Source organism: Aquarana catesbeiana, linkage group LG06 (genome assembly GCF_042186555.1).
Source record: "Aquarana catesbeiana isolate 2022-GZ linkage group LG06, ASM4218655v1, whole genome shotgun sequence".
Taxonomy (NCBI): Eukaryota; Metazoa; Chordata; class Amphibia; order Anura; family Ranidae; genus Aquarana; species Aquarana catesbeiana.
Window position 1 is genome coordinate 33737369 of NC_133329.1, and position 17031 is coordinate 33754399.

A 17031-nucleotide genomic window follows, 5' to 3' on the forward strand; every position below is an offset into this window, starting at 1 on the left:
TTTTACCCAGGATTCTCAGTATTTTCCAATTGCATCCAACGATTGTGAGAATCTTTGGTGAAAGCTGTGAGAATCTTGGATGAAAATATTTTTAAATAGACCCCTTAGTGTGCTTTGCATTTTAGATTTTTTTCCTATAACTTTGTCTTCTCTATTGAGCTCACTGATGTTCATGTTCATCAGAATGACAAAGTAATTGCCAAAAATGTTCTGAAATGTCAGCAAAGCTCAAACTCCTAATTTCACTAATTCCTGCTGTTAGAAATTCTGTATACAGGTCTACAGAACAGACAGACAGTGCACAGTCCACATGGGCTGTGCCACTTAACTGCAGACAGGAAACAGAAACTGAATTTATATAGAGAAAATACATAGAGTTTAAACATAGATGCAGCTACAAACTTATAAACACTGCCATCTACTGGCTGATGTAGTTGTTGAATAAAATGCATGAACAATGTATTCCAACACCTGTTATTTTCTGAGCAAATGTGTGTGTGTGTGTGTGTGTGTGTGTGTATGTGTGTGTGGGGTTATAACCAGCAATTATTGGGTGTATGACTTCTCACTTATATCATTACAGACAATCTAACCCCCAAACCACAGAATACCACACTTAGTGTCTATTTATAAATGTTTTCACCCAAGATTTACACATTACCCCAGCTAAATCCGATTACAAAACTGTGGACCTTACTTAAAAGTTGTTTAAATATTGAGAACAAATAATAAACATTTTAATTTTAGGCAGTTAATATAATTACATATTGAATAATTTGTACATAGGCTTTAATCTTTTTTTTTCTACCACACCAAAAAGTTACATTTAAAATCAAAGGAGCCCCCTGACACAAACCAATCATAACAAACTTGTAGCAGATCCCATCAATTACAGCAATCACATTGCAAGTTAACAATAATCAACTGTAATCAACATAACTAAAAACTCAAGTTCAATAATACAAAAGTCGCAATACAAATGGAAATAGAGACTCTACATGAATCCATCCTGCCTGGTGGAGGAGTAGCCAGAAATGCAATGCTTTCTAAAACAGGGTGATATTGTTTAGGTAAAGTGCAGCAAGAAAAGTGTATACTATTGTAGCGCCCTGGGGTTTAGTCAGGGAGCTCCTCACCAAATTCCTTGTCAGGAGTCGCTACTGTAGCTAATTGCTAGCGATCCATTGATTTCTCCCTAAGTTTGGCCTGGTTGTACTTTTCTCTTCTACCACTAGGTGGCCGGGCAATTGGTGGTACTAGATATGAGAAGGACAACTCAAGGTCAGGTTATGGGTATGTGGGGTATCTCAGCCAATGGGCAGGGATTTTGTTGAATCCCTTGGCCTGCTGGGAGGACCTATATATTTGGATTGAGTCAGGTGATCTATGTTCTGTGCCACCCGGACTGCTGTCTGGGTGGACGTGTGTCGTCTGCCCCGGGCTGTTAGGCCGGAGTTTGGGCCTGCTGGCCTGAGAACCTGTCATGGTCAGAGGTAGAAGGGAAGCTGTCTCCCCTAAGGGACCAACCACCTTTACTAGGGACCACAGTGAGTAACTGAAGCAATTCCCGAAGCAACATTCTTACCGAACAGGCACGGTAGAGAAACTGGAAACTTTAGGCGGAGATCAAATTAGGGACCCAACCAGCAGAGGTGACACTTGCAGCGCAGCCCTGTGTGTCAAGCCAGGGACCGAGCTGGTCAGCAGAGGTGAATCTTGAGAGGTATCTGGAGTGCCGAGCTAGGGACTCAGCAGGGAATTTTGGGTGACGCTTGAGGAAGATACCACCGCAAAAGCTTTGAGGAGCTCAGAGATTCAGAATTTGTGAATCAGAGGGTCCAGTGAGAGACCAGGAACGAAAGGGGCTGAAGAACTACAAGCAGAAGTTGTAGTAGAGTTGAGAGAACTGTTACTTTTGAATTAGGAACTGTTAAGTACTGTTGCCATAGGAGACAGCAAACCTACACGTACAGAAGTGGCACCTTGCTGGGGCCTTTCCCTGCATGGCTGTTCTCCTGTTGAAATCTCGGAGTCTGCCATTTGAAATGGCTACTACTCAAAGGATTGTAATAAGCAATAAAACCTCCTTTGCATCCAAGAAGTGTCTGGCGCCCAATGACTTTTACCACCTTTGCACCCACTATGCCTCACAACCCATTACATGTTGAAGGATGTTAGCTGTCTATGGCCTCAAAGGTTCTCATTAGACTGAAAGAGGTTAAGGACTTTGTTACACTATTGATATGTAGCATTCACTATGATCAATGCTGTGTATTTAATAGCTCTATGCATGCTGACTTAACTGATTGGTCAATATACATTATTTACAAATATTGTGTATCCTCATCAATCCCCAGTGAAAATCAGTTTGTAACTATCTCTTTACTATGCATCACTATATTGCAGTTAATTAACATTAAAGACTTTTTTCAAGCTGCCAAGTGCTTGCTCTTTGGTGATTTCCATCCAGATATCTGGCAGCACAGCTGGTAATGCTCCATACTCTTTTGCAAATTGTTGATTAAACTTTACAAAGATGAACTTCCAGTAATCTGAGGACTCAATGCTGGAGTCAGGCTGAATGGCCCAATCTGGATAATATGTACGATACTCTTTAAAGGGATGATCTTTCCATTCAGTGTCTGTATTTCTGAAAGTTGAGTTAGATACAACAGCAGTAGAACAGATATCAAAGACCAGCTTCTTATCTTGCACAAAACGATATTGTCCCAATCCTTTTGGTCTGTGAATGGAAGCTGCGTGATTTGTATGATAACCACCTCCGGCCTCACAGGGAACTTTACAGAATGGACACTGCTTACCACATCCAACCACCTTCCTGAACAATTCATCCTGAGGCTTCACTATCACCTTGCAAAGTACAGTCTGTATATCCATAGATCTTAATTCTGATTGGATTTGTTGTTGTGTTCCTCTAAGGAAGTGATCGATTTCTGCTGAGAACTGAAAAACGTTCCCTGAGTTTTGAAATGTGATGACTTTCATCTCTTTCTCTGGAACCACCAATTCTTTTTTTAAAAATTCACAGAACTGTTTCAAAAAACCTGACACATGGTTTTCATTCAGACATCTTTCATTTTTAAGAGCAGATTTTATTTTTTTGTCAATGGATGATAGAATATGTCCCAGCAAAGTGTCTAAAGCTGGTCCTCTGTTATATTTGTTTGCGATGTAAGCTAAAATCCATTTTTTTGTAAAGTTCTCATAAAAACTGATGTATTCAACATACTTTTGGAATGACATGTCTTCTAGAAGCTCCTCTAAGATTGTACACTGGAAAAAACTTCGGCTGCTAAATGTGATATTGTCAGTTAAAATATCATCCACTATTTTTTGTCCAAGATGTTTGAAAACATAATCCATTATTGCTGGTTTCAAGCACAGCTCACAAAACTGGCTGGCTCTGCTTCGACTCTCATCTTTTTTGTGGAAAATACTGAGAAATGTAGACAAGTACTGGGGCTTTAGCTTTTCCAGGCAAAGTTTAGGGTCATTCTCATGGATAAACTTGTCATGTAACTTCTGGAAGGCTTTAGAGGCTTTTCCAAAAATGAAAAGTTTAATATCCAGCTCAAACTGTTTATTAAAGTTAAGCTTTTTCACATTTTTATCATTTAGCATATTATTGATCTTGTGTAGCAATTCCTTAGAATACATTTCATTGTAATCATCACTGGAAGATATCTTCTCTTTTATATACTCATCACTGGTTCGAATTATTGAAACAGCAAGATCGTTAACCTTTCTAATATGTTCTTGATTAAATATTAGGTTTTTGACAAATGATTTCACAGATTGATCAAAGTGCTTTTTCTCATCTATAGAAAAGCTGGCACCTTGCTTTGTATAGTGATGTAAATCACTAACCTTAATTAATACTTTATTTATCTCAGGTCCTTTACTGCTCATGTCATGTGTAAGAATGTGAAGAAGAGAATGATCCACATTACATCTCGTAAGTTCTTCCAGCTGCAAATCTGATAATGTGTTCTTCCACATAGACTCAAATTCTTGGTGAACTTCGTGTTCACTTACTTCACGATTATTCTGTCTATATCTTTGCAGAAGATCTGTTATTTTATCTTCAATCAACGTCTGGGATTTCCTCTGAATGTCCTGGATTTTCATTTTCCCTTTCTGGATAGACACAGCCTCATGACACTTGCTAAGAGCATTTCTTTCAAGTTCTTTTCTCAGGCTCTTTATGCTTAATTTAAATTCTTCTCTGTGTCGTTCTATGAGATTAGCATTTTCTGAATTTTCAAAATATTTTTCTAGTAAATCGGCCATCTTGATTTCTTCCTCCAGAAGAATGTTCTGCACCTCGTGCATGTTGCCTAGAGATATTTCTCCAGATTGATTTCTAATGTAATTTTCTGTGCTGATCACCCAGTCAAGAATTCTTTTACAGAAATCCCATTCCCATGTGGAATACTGGGAAGACAATTTATTGTAAGCTTTGGCCACCAGACTGTTTCTAAAGCTGAAGATAAATTTCTCGTGTTTCACAGATTGCCATAAACTTTCTATCCAAGTAATAAAATCAGAGATGCTGGATGTTTTTTTAATAGATTTGTCACTTTCCATGAATGTAAACAAATGCATTTTCAGCTCAAGCAGATTTGAGCTGTAGCCAAGATTTACTGGAGCCATTGGTGGGTCTCCCTGCCAAAGGCCAGGAATGTACCAGTTGTCTTTATTTAGATCGTACTTCATCACATCAGTGAAAGCTGTAATCTCATTTTTTTTCTCCATTTTGGCAGCCACCTTTGTCATTTCATTCAGCTGTTCCAGAAGTTTCCTTCTGTCTCTCATGTTCTTATCAGGAGCTGATATATCACTGACATTCTGGTGTACGAACTGGCAGTTGGGCTTCTTTCCAATTTCTTTCATTCTAAGAAAAGCATGGACCACAATCTGTAAAATATCCTTCATTTCTATTGTGTTTTCCATGGCCATATTGACTATGGTGATATCACTCAGTCCAACCACTAGTGTGGCCAGTTCATTGTCATGTTCATAGCTGTCCTCCAGAGAGGCCAACTCTGGAGCTTTCAGCCCCTCAGTGTCAATCACCATGATGAAGTGACAGCCCAGCCTTTCCTGAAAATTCTTTTCAACACTTAGAAGAGTCATGAAGGCCCCTCGTGTGCATCGTCCACTGGCCACTGGGAACTGCAGGCCAAACATGGTGTTGAGAAGGGTGGATTTCCCTGTACTCTGTACTCCCAGCACTGTTATCACTTTAATTATGCATTTTTTTCCTGTCTTGATATCAAGCTCCTTTAGGACATCTGTTATCCATTGCAGGGGGATGTTGGAAGCATCTCCATCAATAAGCTCCAATGGAAACCCATCTAACAGAAGATCTGCTGCTATTCCTGGAAGTTTAGAAAACTTTTTTTGATGACTCCCAATTTGTTTTTGTTTTGTCATAGAACTTTCAGCTTCATAGAACTGACCCAGTTCACGTAGAAAGTGTTCTATCCCTAAAGAGCTATCTGCAAGTTTCTGATCTAAGTCCTGAAGTTCTTTTCTACGTGCAGTGTTGGTACATTTCTCCTTATATGCACTTTGAAGTTCTGTCAGATTTTGTCTAGCAATTGCATCAAGCTTAAATTTCATCCATTTTAGAAAATGTTGTCTTTCTTTCTTAGACAAATCAGTAAGAGCATCTGTAAACATTTGTATACCTTTTGGAATTTGATGTTTATATTGCTCAGAATGCAGGTTATTGCATTCCTTTAGAAGAGTAGACTGATATGTTTCTGCATTCTCCTCTCCTTGATTTTTCATTCTGCAAAGTTCTTTTTCTCTTTTAGACAATTGTTTCCAGAGATCTCCTTGCAATTTGAGTGTTTGGTTTTTATATTGTGCTACATCCTGGATTTCTCGAGTGATTTTAATGGCAAGATCTCTTGCTTTCTGGCATTCTTTTGAATTTTCATCCACCACAAAATTATATTTACCAAAAAATTTATGGAGATCTCCTAGTACTATATTTTTGGAGCATTTCTTTAAAACATTTTGAATTCTTGGATGGATTTTTTTCATGATGTTTGCATCATTCTCTGCTTTGCTTTTTAAGATAATATTATCCTTCTCACTTCTTAACACTGGTAATAGACGCAGAAGAATGCTTTTTGTTTCTTCCTCTACAGCTTTGCCTGGTGTAACAACAAAGTGAAACATGGTGTCAGTCTGACTACATTTTGATAACAGTTGAAATTCTTGCTCATTGATTGTCTCCATAAATATAAACACAGCTGATGAAATTGTACTCAAAAATGTGAACTGGTCCCAGTTGGACTCCAAGTCTCCACGTAGGTTGGTCACTGCAAAGGGTTCTGGAAAAACATCAGATTTACTGGAGGGAAAATACCAGGACATTTCCACAAGTCCATCAGATATTTTCCTTTCAAGGTTTCCTCCTTCCATATCATCATGGATGAAGAAGTTGTGATGCTGCTGGATAGGATTAAGAACTTGATTCAGGGTTTTAGATTTAGACAACTTGGTTTTCCCCAATCTTACAAAGGAAATGATTGGCATGGAAATATTCACCACATTTTCCTCTCTGAACCCTTTACTGTCAGCTAGTGACTGAGGTCTCCACTTCTTCACAATGTCTCTCATTGCCCACAGCATATAGGTACACTGTGACCCGTCACCAGCAGGGAGCAGCAGAGGAACAGCAAACTGACACATGGCCATTTTGCTGACAATCTCCTGTTGTAAAATACTGTCTGAACAATGCAGAAGAACACAGAGGATATCAAGGGGGTGCAGGGAACTTGCACTTTGTGGGACTTCAAATGGATCATTTCCTTTTCCAGCATCAAAAAGAGTGTCAAAAAGAGTGTTCCTTGCAGTACTGTCCAGTGCCATGATCTTCCTCAGACTACACCAGGGTACATCTTCTATCTTCTGAGGTTTATTGTCTTTACTATTCTTTACAGAGATTTCTAGAATATCCCCCAAAGTCATCTTATTAGAAATATACTTCTCCATCTTCAACAGTGCAAGAAGTTTCATAATATCCTCTTTCCCTGAAAAAATAAGCAAATGAGCTTTCAATAAGTCTTCATTTTAGAACATATGATTTACCTTTAAAATATTTTAGGCACAGTCTAGAGATAAGGTTTAGGTTTGCCCAAAAATGGATTTCTGGTGCATTCACTTAGTTTAAATTCAGGGACCTCAGAATTTTTTTTTAACAAAGTCATCATGGCAATTTTTTAAAACCATAATGGCCTTTGAACCATGATCCACAGGCTTAGAAGGGCCAATGAGGGAAATTTAATAAGCCAGAAACACACACTATAAAAGAGAGCTTACATGTGTCTTAGTTTCATTTTTTTAGCTGCTGTAGAAAGAGAATAGAGAGAGATTAGGGTACTTTAAGCTGGCCATCCACTGCTAGACTTTTAGAGAAATCAGCAAAAATGAGCAACAGTGAGTGACCCTTCGCGCTTGATAACAGTTGATTACTCAATTAACTTATGTTGAAGCCTGCCTGACAAGAGTTAATAAGTTGCAGTCACTCTTTGGGTGTTCTGAAAGCCAGACCTACAGACTGTCAGAATAAAATAGTCAGGCTCAGGTAAGAAAAAAGGGCTGGGGGGTTCGGGGGGGGGGGGGGGGGAGCTGCAGCACAGAAGGTTTTATACCTTAATGCATAGAGAAAAAAAAGAACCTTGAGGCTTTAGAAACACTTTAATTTCCCTTTAAATAGTTTGTTTTGACCAGGCTATTAACGACACTAACAGCACAATGTGCTGAAAAACTCTATGGGGGTTATTTACTAAACCTGAAGAGTGAAAAATCAAGTGCATCTCTGCATAGAAACCAATCAGCTTCCAGGTTTTATTGTCAAAACTTAATTGAACAAACTGAAATTATAAGCTGCTTGGTTACCATACAAAGCTGCACCAGATTCTGAGTGCTCTAGTTTTAGTAAATCTGCCCCTATGGAGCCTCAGCTACATAAAGTACACAATGCTGTGTTCCAGCAGTGGGAAGGGGACTTCTTGAATCCAGCACATTAGTGTTCAGCTGCCAGGTGGCTACTTAAGGCTGCTCCTCCCTTCCTCCTGCGTGTCATGATTCTGATGCCTTCCTTGCTACCAGTTTGTTCCTGTTTGCCAGATCAAGCCTGCACTCCTCTGCCTTGCTCTTGCCCCCCTCCCCTAGCTCCTGCTTAAGTTCCGAGCCTTGATCTCCTCTACCTTGCATCCCTGCATTCCCTGTACCCTTAGCAGTATATTGCATATATTTGTATTTCATTAGTAGTTAGGTTTATTAGTCATTCTGTTTCTTGTGCATTGGGGGTTTGGTTCTTGTTTGTCTTTGGGGTTGTTCATGTTTGTTGTTTGCTGTGTTCATGGTTTTCTGTTTTTCACTGTATATAAATATCACCGTAAAGATATATACTTTGATTGTTTGGTCTCAGCTCCCTTGTGTAGCTACGTGTCGGGGTCTCCTTAGCCGCTGTTTCCTGACAAAATAGGCTTTAAAGAAGAATGTATTTTTAGGGCCAATATCTGTGTCAGCAACTTGTTGTAGGAGAAAAACTCCTATTGTTGCTTTCTATGTTTTATATAGGGATGTTCGAGGAGAACGTGAGTCTGACTTAAACACCGGGCGTTCGCCCGTTCGCCGAGCACCGCAGAACACCCCATAATGCATTGCGAGATTGCAGTGCATTGACGTCTGATGATTGACCAAAGCGTGCCCCTGACTTGCATGCTTTGACCAATCACAGCGCGCTCTGCTGCAAGAGCCATAATTGGTCGAAGGCAGGGTGCCAATCATGGCTCAGGGGGACTAAGTCCACGCCCCACACTATATAAGGCTGCATCCAACAGCGGCCATGTGTAGTGTTGGCGTGGACGGAGAGAGAGAGATTGAGCTAGATTAGGCAGGCAGGTTAGTTAGGGCAGGCAATGTATTTCATATATATATATATATATATATATACCGTATATACTCGAGTATAAGTCGAAATTTTCAGCCCTTTTTTTGGGGCTGAAAGTGCCCCCCTCTTGACTTATACTCGAGTCACCGCCGTCTGCCTACATGATCAGCGTGTCATGCAGGCAGACGGCGGCCAGCGTGTACTATTACTATTCGTCAGCGGGCAATTACTGTTCAAAAGCCGCACCTCCTCCTCGTCTGTGATAGGCAGTCAGTGTACAGCCTCGTCCGTGGTATGAGGATGAGAGAATGTCCATGATAGGTTGACCGCTGACTGCTGGGAAATGGAGTTTTCTACCTATCATGGACGAGGAGGAGGCGCGGCTTTTGAACAGTGAATGGCCGCCAAATAGTAATAGCACACGCTGATCGGTGCAGAGCGGCACACAGAGGCATGCACAGGACACAGGTAGGATGCACACAGACACATGCACACAGATACATATACACATGACACATGCACATATACACAGGACACAGGTACAGGACACATGCACATATACACAGGATACAGGTAGAGGACACATGCACACATGCACATATACACAGGACACAGGTACAGGACACATGCACATATACACATGACACATGCACATATACACAGGGCACAGGTACATGACACATGCACATATACACAGGACACATGACACATATACACATGACACATGCACACATACACAGGACACATGACACATGCACATATACACATATACAGATGCGGATGCAGATGCAGATGGACACTGACAAGGCTGCAATGAGGGACACGGCTGCAATCAGGGGCAAGGTACAGATGGACACTGACATGGCTGCAATGGGGGACAAGGCTGCAATGGGGGACAAGGCTGCATGGGGGACAATGCTACAGATGGACACTGACATGGCTGCAATGCGGGACAAGGCTGCATGAGGGACAATGCTACAGATGGACACTAACAACGCTGCAATGGGGGACAATGCTACAGATGGACACAGACAAGGCTGCAATGAGGGACAAGGCTACAGATGGACACTGATAAGGCTGCATTGATGGGCATTTAAATGTAAGTTTTTTTCTTAAACTTCCCTCCTAAAAGTTTTTTTCCTTAAAAATTGCTCCTAAACTTGGGGTGCGTGTTATACGCCGATAAATATGATATATATATATATATATATATATATATATATATATATATATATATATATATATATATATATATATATACACTGCATTTTGTGTAGACTCTATATTCAGTCAGTGCAGGCAGTGTATTTCATATATATATATATATATATATGTGGGGGGTGTACTCACTTTTGTGATGTATATATATATATATATATATATATATATATTCACTTGTAGAGGAGAACCGCACTCTGCTTACAGTTTAGTGCCAGCAATCAGGTCTTCCCACCGACCTTGTATATAGAAAAAAAGTCCAAGAGGTTGCTGCACTTAAAAACTTCTTTGTTTTATTTCACAATATCTTCAGGAGAGATTTACAAAGCAAGTATAATCCTTTCAAGCAATATCAAAGGCAACAAGTGCCTACACAGTTTCAGATATGAGTAAAATCAGATATGGATGGATGGATGGATTACGTTTTGGGCTAGTCAGCTTACGCCCTTCCTGAGATCCATTGAAGCACATCAGATGTGCTTCAATGGATCTCAGGAAGGGCGTAAGCTGACTAGCCCGAAACGTAATCCATCCATCCATCCATCCATATCTGAATCTACTCATATCTGAAACTGTGTAGGCACTTGTTGCCTTTGATATTGCTTGAAAGGATTATACTTGCTTTGTAAATCTCTCCTGAAGATATTGTGAAATAAAAGAAAGAAGTTTTTAAGTGCAGCAACCTCTTGGACTTTTTTTCTATATACAAGGTCGGTGGGAAGACCTGATTGCTGGCACTAAACTGTAAGCAGAGTGCGGTTCTCCTCTACAAGTGAATATATATATATATATATATATATATATATACATCACAAAAGTGAGTACACCCCCCACATTTTTGTAAAAATTTTATTCTATATTTTCATGTGACAACACTGAAGAAATTACACTTTGCTACAATGTAAAGTAGTGAGTTTACAGCTTGTATAACAGTGTAAATTTGCTGCCCCCTCAAAAAAACTCAAAACACAGCCATTAATGTCTAAACCATTAGCACCTAAGTGAAAATGTCCAAATTGGGCCCAATTAGCCATTTTCCCTCCTCAGTGTCATGTGACTTGTTGGTGTTACAAGGTCTCAGGTGTAAATGGGGAGCAGGTGTGTTAAATTTGCTGTTATCGCTCTCACTCTCTCATACTGGTCACTAAAAGTACAACATGGCACCTCATGGCAAAGAGCTCTCAGAGAATCTGAAAAAAAGAATTGTTGCTCTACATAAAGATGGCCTAGGCTATAAGAAGATTGCCAAGACCCTGAAACTGAGCTGCAGCACGGTGACCAAGACCATACAGTGGTATAACAGGACAGGTTCCACTCAGAACAGGCCTCACCATGGTCAACCAAAGAAGTTTAGTGCACATGCACAGCGTCATATCCAGAGGTTGTCTTTGGAAAATAGACATATGAGTGCTGCCAGGATTGCTGCAGAGGTTGAAGGGGTGGGGGGTCAGCCTGTCAGTACTCATACCATACGCTGCACACTGCATGAGATTAGTCTGCATGGCTGTCATCCCAGAAGGAAGCCTCTTCTAAAGATGATGCACAAGAAAGCCCACAAACAGTTTGCTGAAGACAATCAGACTAAGGACATGGATTACTGGAACCATGTCCTGTGGTCTGATGAGACCAAGATAAGCTTATTTGGTTCAGATGGTATCAAGCGTGTGTGGCGGCAACCAGGTGAGGAGTACAAAGACAAGTGTATCTTGCCCACAGTCAAGCATGGTGGTGGGAGTGTCATGGTCTGGGGCTGCATGAGTGCTGTCGTCACTGGGGAGCTACAGTTCATTGAGGGAACCATGAATGCCAACATGTACCGTGACATACTGAAGCAGAGCATGATCCCCTCCCTTCAGAGACTGGGCCGCAGGGCAATATTCCAACATGATAATCACTCCAAACACACCTCCAAGATGACCACTGCCTTGCTAAAGAAGCTGAGGGTAAATAAAGGTGATGGACTGGCCAAGCATGTCTCCAGACCTAAACCCTATTGAGCATTTGTGAGGTATCCTCAAATGTAAAGTGGAGGAGCGCAAGGTCTCTAACATCCACCAGCTCTGTGATGTCATCATGGAGCAGGGGCGGATCCAGGGGGGGGGCAACAGGGCAATTGCCCCCTCCGAGAAATTCATGATTGGCAGGACAGTCAGTCAGTGAATGAGTGAGCGGGCGGGAGCCGGAGGACGAGTGTGCGGGTTATCGAGCGGGCGGGCCAGTCAGCGGGGGTCGGTAGGTGAGAGAGAGCCTGAGCGGCAGGTCGGCAGATGAGTGAGGGGGGGTTGACAGGTGAGTCTGCCTGCGGGTGTTCAGGAGCAGCAGGACAGACATCCAGAGAGGGGGCGGTCCGGTCCGCAGGTGAGCGGAGAAACTGGCCAGTCCAGAGATGTTGCTTGTGACATCATCTGGAATGGACGAGAAGAGAGGAGGAGGAGGGGCCGCCGGGGGGAGCAGCAGCAGCGTGACATGAGAGAGAACTTACTACAGAGGCTGCCTGCGCTACTCTGCATATGCATATGAAGAAAACAATGAAGAAAACAAGTAAACGCTGCCCTTATTGTACCCTATGAGCCCTGATGTGCCCTGAACTTATCCCATTAGCCCTGACTGTACCCCATGTGCCCTGATGTACCCTGATGTATCCAATGTGCCTGATGTGCCCTGAATGTGCCCTGAATGTGCCCTGATGTACCCCATGTGCCCTGAATGTGCCCTGATGTACCCCATGTGCCTGATGTGCCCTGAATCCTGAATGTGCCCTGATGTGCCCTGAATTTATCCAATGTGCCCTGATTGTACCCCATGTGCCCTGAATGTGCCCTGAATGTACCCCATGTGCCCTGAATGTGCCCTGATGTGCCTGTTGTGCCCTGAATGTGCCCCGATGTGCCCTGAGTTTATACCATGTGCCCTGATTGTACCCCATGTGCCCTGAATGTACCCTGATGTACCCCATGTGCCTGATGTGCCCTGAATGTGCCCTGAATGTGCCCTGATGTACCCCATGTGCCCTGATGTGCCCTGATGTACCCCATGTGCCTGATGTACCCTGAATGTGCCCCATGTGCAAGTGATAATCAACAACATGTGGCAGGTGACGTGGCAAGTGACAATCAGCAACATGTGGCAGGTGACGTGGCAAGTGACAATCAGCATCTGGCGGCAGGCAAGTGACAATCCGCAGCTTGTGGCAGGGACGTGGCAAGGCAAGTGATAAGCTGCATCTGAAGGCAGGTCGGCGTAAAAAGTGACACACTCGGGGCTCCCACTGATTCTGCATTATGGTGAGTTGAACCATTTCATTTTATGTTAAATGTAATAATAGAAATAATGCGCTTCAATCATCCTGACACCATAACAACCATGGTGCCGTGATGATGAAAGCGCCAACACCAGCCATTACCCCGATAAATTGCCCACAAAAAAACATATTTTCTGGCAGTGCCCCTCCCGAGACTAGACTCTGGATCCGCCCCTGTCATGGAGGAGTGGAAGAGGACTCCAGTGGCAACCTGTGAAGCTCTGGTGAACTCCATGCCCAAGAGGGTTAAGGGAGTGCTGGAAAATAATGGTGGCCACACAAAATATTGATACTTTGGGCCCAATTTGAACATTTTCACTTAGGGGTGTACTCACTTTTGTTGCCAGCAGTTTAGACATTAATGTCTGTGTGTTGAGTTATTTTGAGGGGACAGCAAATTTACACTGTTATACAAGCTGTACACTCACTACTTTACATTGTAGCAAAGTGTCATTTCTTCATATAACAAAATATTTACAAAAATGTGAGGGGTGTACTCAGTTTTGTGAGATACTGTGTATATATGTATATACATATATATATATATATATATATATATATATATATACACACACATATACACACACATATATATATATATATATATATATATATATATTGATAAAAGGAAATATATAAATATGTATATATATATATATATATATATATATATATACCGTATTTATCGGCGTATGACACGCGCCGGCGTATAACACGCACCCCAAGTTTAGGAGGGAATTATAGGGAAAAAAATGTTTTAAGGAAAAAAACGTACATTTAAATGCCCATCAATGCAGCCTTACACAGCGTCCATCTGCATGCTTGTCCAGTGTCATTTGCAGCCTTGCAGTCAGCAGCCTTGGTGTCATTTGCAGCCTTGCAGTCGTTTGCAGCCTTGCAGTCAGCATCCTTGGTGTCATTTGCAGCCTTGCAGTCAGCAGCCTTGGTGTCATTTGCAGCCTTATCAGTGTCCATTTGCAGCCTTGCAGCTTTGTCAGTGCTGATCTGCAGCTTTCTGTGTCCATTTGCAGCCTTGCTCAGGCTGCAGTTAAACTGCAGTGACTTTTCATTGTCACTGCAGTTTGAAAATGGCGCCGCCGGTGCCGAAATACACAGAGCCAGCCCTCGGCTCTTCTCGTCGGCTCTCGTTCACTTTCGGCTCCGCTCGTAGTCCCGCCCGGGATGGGCGTGACTGTGAGCGGAGCTATCCGAACCTAGCCGAGTAAAGCAGAAAGTAGCCGAGAAGAGCCGAGGACCGGCTCTGTGTATTTTGACGCCGGCGGCGCCATTTGCAAATCGCGGTCGGCGATTTTGAAGCACAGTCAGCGGGGGATCGCAGGGGATCGGCTTTTAACACGCACCCGCGATTTTCCCCTGATTTCCCCTGATTTTCCCCTGGTGTTATACGCTGATAAATATGGTATATATATATATACACACACACATATATATATATATATATATATATATATATATATATATATATATATATATATATATATATATATATATATGTACTCTGCATTTAGTGTATACCATATATACAGTGCATTCGGCAGTGTACGGTACATAATACACTTCAGGCGGCGTATATATATATGTTTATATATATATATATATATATATATATATATATATATATATATACACACACACACACATACAGTATATTACACCCTGTTCCAATTTATTATGCAAATTCTATTTCAGTGTCACAAAGATTAAATATTTTGTTTTTCAGTTTAACTCATGGATGGCATTGTGTCTCGGGGCTCTTTTGATCACTGAAAACAATCTCGGACACCTGTGATAATTAGATTGCGAAGTGAGCCCAATTAAAGGAAAAACTACTAAAGGAGGGTGTTCCACATTATTAAGCAAAGCACCATTTTCAAGCAATATGGGGAAGAAAAAGGATCTCTCTTCTGCCAAAAAGAGTGAAATAGTTAAATGCATTGGATGAGGTATGAAAACATTAGATATTTTACGAAAACGTAAGCGTGATGATCGCACTATTAAGAGATTTGTGGCTGATTCAGAGCACAGGCGGGTTTCGTGCAGATAAAGGCACATCGAGGAACATTTCTGCCAGATCCATGCATCGGATCAAGAGACCAGCTGCTAACACACCATTACATAGCAGCAAACAGATATTTGAAGCTGCTGGTGCCTCTGGAGTCCCACAGACATCAAGGTGTAGAGTCCTCCAGAGTCTTGCAACTGTGCATAAACCTTCCATTCGGCCACCACTAACCAATGCTCACAAGCAGAAACGGCTGCATTGGGCAGAAAAATACATGAAGACTAATTTTCAAACAGTCCTGTTCACTGATGAGTGCCGTGCAACCCTGGATGGTCCAGATGGATGGAGTAGTAGATGGTTGGTGGAGGGCCACCCAGTTCCAACAAGGCTGCGACGTCAGCAAGGCGGTGGTGGAGTCATGTTTTGGGCCGGAATCATGGGAAGAGAGCTGTTCTGCCCTTTAGGGTCCCTGAAGGTGTAAAGATGACCTCTGCAAAGTATGTGGAGTTCCTGACTGATCACTTCCTTCCCTGGTACAGAAGGAAGAACTATACTTTCCGTAATAAAATCATCTTCATGCATGACAATACACCATCTCATGCTGCAAAGAATACCTCTGGATGGCTGCTATGAGGATAAAAGAAGAGAAAGTCATGGTGTGGCCGCCATCCTCCCCTGACCTCAATCCTATTGAGAACCTTTGGAGCATCCTCAAGAAAAAGATCTATGAGGGTGGGAGGCAATTTACATCCATACAGCAGCTCTGGGAAGCTATTCTGACATCTTGCAAAAAAATTCAAGCAGAAACTGTCCAAAAACTCACAAATTCAATGGATGCAAGACTTGTGAAGCTGCTATCAAAGAAGGGGTCCTAAGTTAAAATGTAACGTGACCTGTTAAAATGTTTAGAAAGTTAAAATGTTGTTTAAAGTTTGATTGAAATAGCTCTTAATTTCAGTAAATATGCTGCAAACACAACAAATGACAATTTTCAGTTCTTTACAACCTATAAAGTGTTTTGAAACTTACTGTGCGTAATAATTTGGAACAGTGCATGGTAAGTTTTTTATTTTGAAAAAAAAAAACTGTTATTATTAAGAGGTTTGCTCAATAAAATTTGAATTGTACTCTTAATTAGTTGATAACATGAGAATTATGCTGACTGTTGTTTACATCAATTATTTAGGTAAATGAGAAAAATATCATTGGCATAATAATTTGGAACAGGGTGTAAATATATATATATATATATATATATATATATATATATATAGTAGGGACGGAAAGTATTCAGAACCCCTTACATTTTTCACTCTTTGTTATATTGCAGCCATTTGCTAAAATCATTTAAGTTCATTTTTTTCCTCATTAATGTATACACAGCACCCCATATTGACAGAAAAACACAGAATTGTTAAAAAAAGAAAAACTGAAATATCACATGGTCCTAAGTATTCAGACCCTTTGCTGTGACACATATATTTAACTCAGGTGCTGTCTATTTCTTCTGATCATCCTTGAGATGGTTCTACACCTTCATTTGAGTCCAGC

General features: G+C 41.4%; 1 protein-coding gene across 1 annotated transcript; it reads right to left on the reverse strand.

Annotated features, from left to right (window-relative positions):
• Positions 1 to 772: 772 nt before the first annotated feature.
• LOC141148290 (up-regulator of cell proliferation-like) lies at positions 773 to 7067 on the reverse strand. The gene has a single exon (XM_073635581.1). It carries the CDS (start codon positions 7054 to 7056, stop codon positions 2407 to 2409), a length of 4650 nt encoding a protein of 1549 aa, XP_073491682.1. The 5' UTR covers positions 7057 to 7067; the 3' UTR covers positions 773 to 2406.
• Between the last annotated feature and the right edge of the window lie 9964 nt (positions 7068 to 17031).